Source organism: Macrobrachium rosenbergii, chromosome 55 (assembly GCF_040412425.1).
Source record: "Macrobrachium rosenbergii isolate ZJJX-2024 chromosome 55, ASM4041242v1, whole genome shotgun sequence".
Classification (NCBI taxonomy): Eukaryota; Metazoa; Arthropoda; class Malacostraca; order Decapoda; family Palaemonidae; genus Macrobrachium; species Macrobrachium rosenbergii.
This window is the reverse complement of record NC_089795.1, coordinates 49,972,484-49,985,466: the sequence shown is the minus strand read 5'-3', so window position 1 is coordinate 49,985,466 and position 12,983 is coordinate 49,972,484. Positions and strand designations below refer to the sequence as shown.

The window sequence follows — 12,983 nt, the reverse complement described above, 5'->3', positions numbered from 1 at the left end:
TCTCACACTCCAACCTTCGCACGTATAGGCGACAAATCCAGAAATGGAACCACGTAAATACCAGCCCATCTTCTCCACATGGGGGCTAATCATCAAATTTTCATATTTCTGATGAATATCAATTCAAGGACTGGCACACTCTCACAAGTTCTCAGAACACCGAAAAAACGCAAAGGATTCTTCACGTCTTTTAACCCAGGTGGCTGGAAGTATCGTGAAATATGCACCGTGGTCACTTATCGCTTGACGTTAAGTTGAGTGAAATATTGAACGTCTTTTAACATGCAGGCTGTTGCCAAGCCTTGCACCTGGGTTAACTGGGAGCATATGTAATAGAATTATAAACTCTTTGGTTATAATTTTACTCCCTTTTTTGAAGTTAGGTGTCACATGGACGTTTAATATTGTCTAAGTGCGGAGGAAGATTATGGTCTTAGATGAATTCCATTTTCTGGGAAATTCAAGAAGCCACCTGTAGTTTTTTTATTCGGTAGGTGAATATTACTTGGAATCACTTTCGCCCTGATACTTATAATTACTACACTATGTCTTGGTTTTTGGAAGCAAACAGACTAATATGATCGCTGCCTCATGTATCCATTTCGCTACAGTTCAAAACTGATAATAAAAACTGGAATCGATATATGTACATCAACTTCCTTTCGCGGAAGCAAATTTTCGCGTACTCGAGAAGCGACTTCGTGGAACTTGATATTTGCGAGTTTGACGTTTTCTCATTTGTCGATTTTTACTTCATAGTCGTGATTGTATTAAATGGACATCACATAATATTGCATGTTTGAAATGCATCTGCTATGTAAAAAAAATGTTTTTATGCAACATTATGTTGCATGTTTGAAATACATGATATGTAAATAAAAAAATGTTTTATGCAACGTAATTTTGCATGTTTGAAATGTATCCGATATGTAAATAAAATAAATGTTTTTATACGCATGTTTCCAATATTTTGACAATGGGTACAGTACCTCGTGTGTATTTGAAGAAAACACTCGATTGTTGTTTCTCAAAACATTTATTTATTTTGTTTATTTATTTATTTATTTATTTATTTATTTATCTATTTATTTTTTTCACAAATGTTCGCAGCAACAAAGAAACAGGATTTAAGAATATTTGGCTTAACATATTTTTCATTCATAATCTAGAGATAAGGAAACTATATACACAAATAGATAGTCTAGGTTGGTTGGTCACGGTCCAAAGACCTTTCATTTCCTTTTCACCTTACAAAAACTTTCATTTCCTTTTCACCTTACAAAAACTTTCATTTCCTTTTCACCTTACAAGAGCTTTCATTTCCTTTTCACCTTACAAAAACTTTTATTTCCTTTTCAGCTTACAAAAGCTTTCATTTCCTTTTCACCTTACAAAAACTTTCATTTCCTTTTCACCTTACAAAAACTTTCATTTCTTTTCACCTTACAAAAGCTTTCATTTCCTTTTCACCTTACAAAATTTCCGAGCCACCTTTGTAATAGGACCCGTGCTGGCATTAGACCACCTTAATCTAAAACAATTAACCAGTATACAAACTTAGTTTGTGGTGAAAAATAAACATATTGCATCTCAGTCACGGAAATAAACAAAGATCACTAGTTATAAAAACAATGAATACCTTGTATATAATTAGGTCAAATTTAGGAAACATAACTAACATGGCATAATAAAATGTGATATTCTCAACCCAGCTGCGATCCAAAACAGTCAAAAGACCACCAGATTCGCAACTCGCTGTTTAGTTCAGCAATAAAATGGGTCTCGTGACGAAAGCCAGGTCACTCACTTTCATCCTATGTGGTCAGTTCACATCCCATACACATACACATACACTATATTATATATATATATATATATATATATATATATATTATTATTATATATATATATATATATATATATATATATATGCATACATACAGTATATATATAAAATACACATATGTTATAATTATATGGTGCTAGGACCGTTCGTTACTGACCGTTCGTCCCTGGACACTTCGTTACCGGACATTTTGCTACAGGACAGTTCGTTACTAGGACCCATCGCTTACCAGGCCATTACGCTACCAAGAGCTTTTTTTTTTTAGATTTGTTTGAGCTCATATTTTTTAATTAGATAAATGTGATAATAATAATAATAATAATAATAATAATAATAATAATAATAATAATAGTTTGTCATTTTTGTTATATATAATAATACAATAGTGATACTATATATTTATTATAAAATTGAAATATTAAAAATATTTACTGTACTAGTTGGTCATATATTAGTTTAGTCATGCATTATAAAAATAAAAGAAAGTTTTTATTAATATAGTTTCAAATTATGAGCAATAGCTCGAAGAAAATCCATTTTACATTCAGGGTTGTAGCGACTAATAACATTAAGAACCCTCTGCTCAGAGTTCTTATACTTTTTCTTTGAAGACAGATTGCCGCAATTTACTTGTATGATTTTTGTTCTCGTTAAATTCGTCGTCTTGACGATATCGTTCCTTGCAATACCCTGCTTGAACTGTATGTTTGTAAACATTCTGAGATAAATGAGATAAAACAACAGCTAACTTCTGTTTCTTGAAAAACAGCCTTCAGTGAATTAATGACAGCCTTTTCAAAATCAACCACAATGCGATCTGGCTCATGATTTTGTACGAGGTCTTTAATTACAGAAAAAGGCGCTTGTAAGTGGCTTCGGTTTTATCAGGTAGTAGTGCAAAAGTCGGGGAATACTTATGTCTTTTTAGTTTTGTATATGCAACGTATATAACTGATAGTATATAATTGGACAACATTTGAATGTTCCATCACCTGCCCATACTTTAAACTTTTTTTCAAATCACTTAATCCATCTGCAGATGCAAATACCAAAATCCTTTCGAGATCGTCTTCGCCACTGTCGTATTGCGAAATAATGACCCAGTACTCAGTTTGGCGTAGTCTTCGGGGAATCAGATAACCATGCCTACTTAGAATTGGAGGAGATTTATTTTTCATTTTGCACTCCATCGGCGTATATTACGACTTATATTTGATGGACAAGGAAGTTCAGCTATGGCACATTCATATAAAGTCCTTAATTCAGTAGCAATCAAAGTACGTGAAGAGTCCTGCTTCAAGAGCTTTATCTTTGATTTGATTGCTTGCAATATTTTTGCACTTACAGAAGAAGCCGTGGTAGCATGATTGTGTTCACTGACTTCCCTTTATTATTACATAATTATTCTCATCAACGTTTGTGTGCTGCACTTGCTTTTACACGTCCGATTTTCACACATCCAATATTGTTTTTGTCCCATCACTATTTTCCTTCTGCTTACAGTGTATAATTCAAATCATCCACCAACTTGATTTGTTTTCTTCTGATTCAATCGTCCTGGGCATCTTTGACTAAAGGGTTCAGTCACTATTAAAAAGAGATACTTAGTAAATGAAATACATTGGTTTAGTTACAGTAACAAAGTAAAATGTATAAGCTAGTATCCAGTATTTAAGTAACAAGGTAAGATGTATAATAGTACTATGTTAACAACTATTCAGTATTTCAAATTAGAAACTACATTAACAAGGTGATCAACATTTAATTACAAAAATAATAGTAGATAAAACTTTGACCTTTTGGTAGCGTAATGGCCTGGTAGCGAAGGGTTCTAGTAACGAACTGTCCCGTAGCGTAATGTCCGGTAACGAAATGTCCGGGTACAAACGGTCCAGTAACGAACGGTCCGGACACCGTTATATATACATATATATATGTATATATATATATATATATATATATATATATATATATATATATATATATATATATATATATATATATATATATATATATATATATATATATATATATATACTCGCATATATAGGTAGATAGATAAATAGACGAACAGACAGTTATATGAGTTGTTAGCACATCTCTCGACAGCCCAGTGGTAAAAAACCTCGTTACTGAACTTTGAGGTTGTCGCTGTCGGGCGTTCGAATCTCAGGCGATGAATCACTTACCAATTATAATTCCTCTTTGGTGTTATTTCCGAGGCAGAGCAAATTGGATATTAAACGACATACGAGGCATGTGTTAAATAACGAGGCTGTGATTCCACCTAGTAAAGAAAGCAGTCAGAACCGGTCATAACTGGATGCATGATGACTTTGAACATGTCACTGCATGACAAGCAGCAACACTCATGACGTTCAGTTGATTGTGAGTCGCCATTTACTTTCGTTGTGTTTTCTGTAGTGGGCCTAAAAAAATGTTTAAAAGTTGAACAACGTGTCAATTTGAAATTTTTAGTAAAATTATTGTCAAATTCAGTGCTGAAAGGGACACGTTTTGGGTCAGTTGAAATTCAGTGCTGAAAGGGACACGTTTTGGGTCAGTTGATGCGTAAAGAAGAAAATGGCGGATGTGTTGAAACAGCTACAGAAATTGATTTCCTGCTCCATGCCCTCGACCAGCGGAAAAGAAGACTGCAGCAATGTATTAGTGCAAATGGGATTTATACTTAAGGGGACAAGCATTAAATTTGTAACACATACAAATTAAGGTGAGTTATTTAAGCAGTCTCTGTTATTTAACAGACACACCTGTTTGTGAATATATATATATATATATATATATATATATATATATATATATATATATATATATATATATATATACATATATATATGTATATTTATTATATATATATATATATATATGTTTACATATATATGTATATATATATATATATATATATATATATATATATATATATATATATATATATATATATATATGTGTGTGTGTGTGTGTGTGTGTTTGTGTGTGTATGCGGTTTATACTGTATATTCGTATATATATACGTACATATATTATATTTTATATGTGTGTATGTGTGCGCATATACTTTGGAATCCTGTTAATATTCGAGATAAACCTTTCATTTCACGCCTGTGATCAGTATCGTCTGTGAAAATCGCTGCCCAGTCGTTCAATGTCCCTTCTGATGTGAAGATCCAATTCCCCAGATCCTCTCGGATTAATGGGCACTGGCTCCGCGCGGAAGGCGGTCCCTAATGAAGGACGTGGGATGGAGTAAGAATAAGACTCCTGCACCGAATCATTTTCGTCCATGGTAGATGATAGTCTGGACTCCATCTGCGAAAAGAGAAGAAGAAAGTTGTCGTGAGGGGCGAGTCACATAATTGACTGAGATGTTCACGTCGAATGGTCTGGAAAAGGCGACGGAGGGGATGTGAATGAGGGGCTTGGTTTCGTAAGTCTGGATTAACAGGAAGGGAGGTGATGTCAGATTAAAGTGAAATTAAGTTAGTATTATTATTATTATTATTATTATTATTATTATTATTATTATTATTATTATTATTATTATTATTTACTAGTTTTTTCTGTTTAATAAGTGAGATTTCTTCTTTCTGTATTTCCTATTACCGTCTCTTACTTCTTAATGAGCACCATATTATTTGAAAGCTTGAATTTCAAGTCAGTGGCACCTGTGGGCTTCTTCCATATGAATAGGGTTCATCTTCTGAGTAATAATAATAATAACAATAATAATAATAATAATAATAATAAATGAGTGCCATGGCAGAGTGGTTAAGCTCATCCCTGGACTGGTTAAGTAACATTGGGGCTGGTCAGTTTCTGGATGGGTGACCCTCTCACCTCGGCGTTGATTCCTTGGGAAAAGAGCTTTACCACAATTTCCTTAGTCTACTCAGCTGTAAATGAGTAACTATCCTTGATGATGTAGGGTCCAGCTATGGGTTAAATAGCAAAACTCAGCAATGACGGAAAGAAATGAAAGATTAAATGACAACGACGTAAATGGAACTTCTGGTAACAGAGGAGCTTTGTCCGGTAGCCAGGTATACAGCCTAATGAGCTGGGAGGATGGGCAGGTACCTGGAGGTCGTCATCCAGCAACTAACCACCATAATGACAGTAACCAGCAACCAAAGACTGGCGCTACAGAGGCAAACCAGAAGAAGAAATGGGCAAGAGAAGAAAATAAGGAAATGTGGAGGTGCGACAGAAAGAGGATACAGAAGATTGGTCAACATCTGGAATGAGAGAAATAACACCCCTCAAACAGAACAGAGGCTGGTCAGTAATGAAGGACAAGAAGACAAACTAAGAGACGATACCGCAGAAGACGACAGGAACGATGAGCTACCAAACAACGGCACACGAGGAAGCAACCAAAGATGTAACAGAGAAGTCAAAATGGGTAGAAAAGATCAGACAATGGATGAAGCCTGACACAGAAAGAACAAAGATCACCTCCATGAAAGCCTACAACACAAAGAAGCTAAGGGAGAAAACAAGTGAGGTTAATGAAATAATGAGACTAATACACACCACTAATATCACAGAAACAAATAACCTGGCATATGCAGGAGCATTGGGATACAAACACCAAAACCACCATCACAACCAACCCAACAGAAACCAAATCAGCAACCACCCTGGAAAAGGCTCCTGGAAAAACAGATCATGGCGATGAGATCTGACTTGAGTAAACAGAATGAGATGGCAGAAAAGGGGCTAAAGAACTGAACGAGAAATACAAAGTACAGGATAAAGGAATTAAACAGCATAATAGAAGATATGAAACAGAGGCTTAAAGCCAGTGTACATAAGATCCGATGGTACATGAACAAGAATAAAGGATAACAACAGAACAAACTCTTTGGAACCAACCAGAAAAGACTATACAGCCAACTAAGAGGGGAAAGGCAGCCACCAGGAAATTCCTGAAGCCAAGCCAAGTAAGGCACTCTGGGAAAACATATGGAGCAATCTGGTATCACACAACAAACGTGCAACATGACTCCAGGAAGTCAAGGCAGAGGAAATGGGGAGAATAAAACAAAGATTCACCGAAATAACTACAGACACAGTGAGACACCAACTAAAGAAAATGCCTAACTGAAAATCCCCAGGTCCCAATGAAGCCCATGGATACTGGCTCAAAAACTTCAAGGCCCCACAGATAGCAGAACAACTCCAGCATTGTGTCAAAAAAACCATGCGCCCAAATGGATGACCACAGGGAGAACATCCGTAATACAGAAAGACAAGAACACAGGAATTAGAGCAAGTAACTACAGGCCTGTCACCTGCCTACCAATAATGTGGAAGTTACTAACAGGTATCATCATTGAAAGGCTATACAACTACCTAGAGGGATACAAACACCATCCCCACCAACAGAAAGGCTGCAGAAGGAAGTGAAGGGCACAAAAGACCAGCTCTTGATAGACAAAGTGGCAATGAAGAATAGTAAGAGAAGGAGAACCAACCTAAGCATGGCATGGATTGACTACGAGAAAGCTTTCGACATGATACTGCATGCGTGGCTAATAGAATGCCTGAAAATATGGGGCAGAGGAAAACACCATCAGCTTCCTAAAATATACAACTAGAATACAGTACTTACAAGTTCCGGGATTGGACTAGCAGAGGTTAACATCAGGAGAGGGATCTTTCAAGGCTACTCACTGTCCCCACTACTCTTTGTAGTAGCCATGATTCCCATGACAAAAGTACTGCAGAAGATGGATGCTGGGTACCAGCTCAAGAAAGGAAGCAACATAATTAACCATCTGATGTTCATGGACAACATCAGGCTGTATGGTAAGAGCATCAAGGAAATAGATATTCTAATCCAGACTGTAAGGACTGTATATAGGGACATCAGGATGGAGTTTGGAATAGAAAAATGTGCCCTGGTTAATATACAAAAAGGCAAATTGACAAGGACTGAAGGGATAAAGCTGCCAGATGGGAATAGCATCAAACACATAGCTGAGACAGGATACAAATACCTGGGAATAATAGAAGAAGAAGATATAAAACACCAAGAGACTTAAGGCGATGCTCAAGTCAAAACTCAATGCCGGAAACATGACAAAAGCCATAAGCACATGGGCAGTACCAGTAATCAGATACAGCGCAGGAGTAGTGGAGTGGACAAAGGCTGAACACCGCAGCATAGACCAGAAAACTAGGAAATACGTGACAATACACAAAGCACAACACCCAAGAGCAAATACAGACAGACTATACATAACATGAAAAGAAGGAGGGAGAGGTCTACTAAGCATAGAGGACTGTGTCAACATTTAGAGCAGAGCAATGGGGCAATATCTGAAAACCAGTGAAGACGAGTTGCTAAGGAGTGCATGGGAAGAAGGACTGACAAAAGTAGACGAAGACCCAGAAATATACAGAGACAGGAGAATGAAAAACACAACAGAGGAATGGCACAGCAAACCAGTGCACGGACGGTACGTGAGACAGACTAAAGAACTGGCCAGCAATGAAACGAGGCAATGGCTACAGAGGGGAGACCTCTAGAAGGAAACAGAAGGAATGCTAACAGCAGCACAAGATCAGGCCCTAAGAACCAGATATGTCCAAACAACAATAGATGGAAATAACATCTCATCCATGTGCAGGAAGTGCAGTATGAAAGATGAGACCATAAACCACATAGCAGGTGAGTGTCCGGCACTTGCACAGAACCAGTACAAAAAGAGGCGTGATTCAGTAACAAAAGCCCTTCACTGGAGCATGTGCAAGAAACACCAGCTAGCTTGCAGTAATAAGTGGTACGAACATCAACTTGAGGGAGTGATAGAAAACGATCAGGCAAAGATCCTCTGGGATATGGTGATACAAGCCAACAGACCAGACTTGATGCTGATTGACAAAATCAAGAAGAAAGTATCGCTCATTAATGTCGCAATACCATGGGACACCAGAGTAGATGAGAAAGAAAGAGAAAAAATTGATTAAGTATCAAGACCTGAAAATAGAAATAAGAAGGATATGGGATATGTCAGTGGAAATTGTAGCCATAATCATAGGAACACTAGGTACGATTCCAAGATCTCTGACAAGGAACCTGAAAAAACTAGAAGCGGAAGTAGCTCCAGGACTCATGCAGAAGATTGTGCCGTTAGAAGCAGCTCACATAATGAGAAAAGTGATGGACTCCTAAGGAGGCAGGATGCAACCCGGAACCCACACTATAAAAACCACCCAGTCGAATAGGATGATTACAATAGACAAAAAAAGTAAAAGAAATAACAATAATAATATAATACTATTATTATTGTTCAGAAGATGAACCCTATTCATATGGAACAAGCCCACCACAAGGGCCATTGACTTGAAATTCAGGCTTATAAGGAATATTATGGTATTCATTAGAAGGAAGTAACAGAAGGCAATAGGAAATACAGAATGAAGACATCCCTTATTAAAGAGAAAAAATAAATTAATAAATGAATGAATAAATAAATAGATAAAAATATAAGTAAATTACCAATAATCAGGCAACGCATGAGAGATAACAGAGATGCTTAATGCTTTGCTCCTTTGCTCATTATTCTAGAATATGTGGGAAGGTGATACAAGAGTGGCATATCAATGAAAAAATAAATTAACAATCTCGAATGAACGGAAATTAGGAAGCACAGAAATGATAGCTGGAAGAAAAATAAAATGATCAGGCTATAAACAATGGGGAAATATAACACAAAGAAAATATAAAATAAAAAAAAGAGCCTCACTTTAGACACAATGGGCAAAAAACAAACTGATAAATATAATTAGGTGCAATTTTTTTTATCAATATGATATCAACTTTGAGCTAAAAATTTAGTCTCAGATTCTGGGCACAAAAATGATATGACTATGGTCTGGTAAAACCCAGTTCATTAAAATTCCCATAGATTGTTACATCAAAACAAGAACAATTATTGTATATGTGTCATCAGAATCTCCATTTAGATTCCTGAGGAATATGAACAACAGTGTTTTGTGTTTCACCAAAAGAACTGTTTAAATGCCTCCAGCTCAAGTGTCATAAGCTTCATTTAAAATCCCTCGGATCAAGAACGACAATCTTCAGTCTGTCATCACAAGCTCCATTTAAATTCCCTCTGATCAAGAGTGACAGTGTTCTGCATGTCATCACAAGCTCCATTGGAATTCCCTCGCATCAAGAATGACAGTGTTGAGTGGGTCATCACAAGATCCATTTAAATTCCCTCGGATCAAGAGTGATCACATCAAGAATGACAGTGTTGTGTACATCATCACAAGCTCAATTTGAATTCCCTCGCATCAAGAATGACAGTGTTCTGTACATCAAAACAAGCTACATTTAAATTCTTTCACATCAAGAATGACAGTGTTGTTTACGTCATCACAAGCTCCATTTAAATTCCCCCACATCAAGAATGACAGTGTTGTGTACGTCATCACAAGCTCCATTTAAATTCCCTTGCATCAAGAATGACAGTGTTGTGTACGTCATCACAAGCTCCGTTTTAATTCCCTCGCATCAAGAGTGACAGTGTTCCATATGTCATCACAAGCATCATTCAAATTCCCTCGCTTCAAGAATGGCAGTGTTGTTTATGTCATCACAAGCTCCATTTAAATTCCCTCGCATCAAGACTGACAAGTGTTGTTTACGTCATCATAAGCTCCATTTTAATTCCCTTGCATCAAGAGTTAGTGCTGTGTACGTCATCACAAGCTCCGTTTAATTTCCCTCGCATCAAGAGTGACCGTGCTCTGTATGTCGTCACAAGCTTCATTGAAATTCCCTTGCATCAAGAATGAGTGTTGTGTACATCATCACAAGCTCCATTTAAATTCCCTGGCATCAAGAATAACAGTATTGTATACATCATCACAAGTTCCATTTAAATTCCCTGCCATCAAGAATGACAGTGTTGTGTATGTCATCACAAGCTCCATTTAAATTCCTCGCATCAAGAGTGACATTGTTGTGTATGTCATCACAAGCTCCATTAAATTCCCTTACATCAAGAGTGACACTGTTGTGTAAGTCACCCCGAGCCCAATTTAAATTCCTTCGCTTCAAGAATGACAGTGTTGTGTGTGTCACCACAAGCTCCATTTAAATTCCCTTGCAACAGGAATGGCAGTGTTGTGTATGTCATCACACGCTCCATTTAAATTCCCTCGCATCAAGAGTGACAGCATTGTGTATGTCATCATAATCCCCATTAAAATTCCGTCACATCAAGAGTGACAGTGTTTTCTATGTCATCACAAGCTCCATTTAAATTCCCTTTCATCAAGAACAACAGTGTCCTGTATGTCATCACAAGCTCCTTTTGGATTCCCCAGCAGCAAGAGTGACAATGTTGTGTATGTCATCAGAAGCTCCATTTGAATTTCCCCACATCAAGAGTGACAGTGTTTTGTATGTCATCACAGGCTCGATTTAAATTCCCTCTTATCAAGAGCAACAGTGTTGTGTATGTCATCACAAACTCCATTTGAATTCCCCCACATCAAGCGTGACAGTGTTGTGTATATCATCACAAGCACCATTTAAATTCCCTCACATCAAGAACAATAGTGTTGTGTATGTCATCACAGGCTCCATATAAATCCTCTCACATCAAGAGCAACAGTGTTCTGTATGTCATCACAAGCTCCATTTGAGTTCCCCTGCATCAAGAGTGACAGTGTTGCGTATGTCATCACAAGCTCCATTTAGAATACCTGACATCAAGAGCGGCAGTGTTGTGTATGTCATCATAAACTCCATTTGAATTCCAGCACATCAAGAGTGACATTGTTGTGTATGTCATAACAAGCTCCATTTGAATTGCCTTGCATCAAGAACAGCAGTGTTGCATATGTCATCGCAAACTCCATTTATATTCCCTCGCATCAAGAGCAACAGTGTTCTTTATGTCTTAACAAGCTCCATTTCAATTCCTCCTTATCAAGAGTGACAGTGTTGTGTATGGCATCACAAGCTCCATTTAAATTACCTCACGTCAAGAGCGACAGTATTGTATAGGTCATGAAGAGCTCCATTTAAATTCCCCCACATCCAGAGTGACAGTGCTGTGTATGTCATCACAAGCTCCATTTGAATTCCCCCACATCAAGAGTGACAGTGTTGTGTATGTCTTCACAAGCTCCTTTTGAATTCCCTCACATTAAGAGAAACAGTTGGGTGTGTCATCACAAACTCCGTTCAAAGTCTCTTGCATCAACAGTGACAGTGTTCTGTATCTCATCACAAGCTCCATTTGAATTCTTCCGTATCAAGAGTGACAGTGTTGTGTATTGTCATCACAAGATCCATTTGAATTCCCCTGCATCAAGAGTGACAGTGTTGTGTATTTCATCACAAGCTCCATTTGAATTCCCCAGCATAAAGAGTGACAGTGTTGTGTATGTCATCACAAGCTCCATTGAAATTCCCCATGCATCAAGAATGACAGTGTTGTATATATCATTACAAGCTCCATTTGAATTCCCTTGCATCAAGAATGACAGTTTTATGTACGCCAAAACAATCTCCATTTTAATTCCCTTGCATCAAGAGTGACAGTGTTCTTTATATAAGCTTCATTTAAATTCCCTTGCATCAAGAATGACAGTCTTATGTATGTCATCACAAGCTCCATTTAAATTCCCTCAGATCAAGAGTGACTGTTCTGTATGTCATCACAAGCTTCATTTAAATTCCCTCACATCAAGAATGAGTGTTGTGTGCGTCATCACAAGCTCCATTTAAATTCCCTCTGATCAAGAGTGACAGTGTTTTGCATGTCATCTCAAGCTTCATTTAAAATCCCTGGCATCAAGAATGACAGTGTTGTGTACTTCATCAAAAGCTCCATTTAAATTCCTTGCATCAAGAGTGACAATGTTGTGTATGTCATCACAAGCTTCATTTAAATTCCTTCGCATCAAGAGTGATAGTGTTGTGCATGTCATCACAAGCTCCATTTAAATTCCCTCGCATCAAGAGTGACACTGTTGTGTACGTCATCACAAGTTCCTTTTGAATTCCACGGCAGCAAGAGTGTTATGTATGTTTTTACAAGCTTCATTTGAATTACCTCACATCAAGAGTGACAGTGCTGTGTATGTC

At 37.2% G+C, this 12,983-nt stretch overlaps 2 protein-coding genes across 3 annotated transcripts in view; one reads left to right on the top strand and one right to left on the bottom strand.

Annotated features, from left to right (window-relative positions):
- MetRS (methionyl-tRNA synthetase 1) overlaps positions 1 to 12,983 on the top strand; it is a 109,021-nt gene that overhangs the window by 49,706 nt on the left and 46,332 nt on the right. The window lies entirely within an intron of this gene.
- LOC136835803 (latrophilin-like protein LAT-2) overlaps positions 4,818 to 12,983 on the bottom strand; it is a 47,596-nt gene continuing 39,430 nt past the window's right edge. The window contains exon 24 of the mRNA XM_067099658.1: positions 4,818 to 5,173. Coding sequence (XP_066955759.1) covers positions 4,973 to 5,173 — 201 coding nt within the window. The 3' untranslated portion in view covers positions 4,818 to 4,972. The remainder of the gene's footprint in view (positions 5,174 to 12,983) is intronic.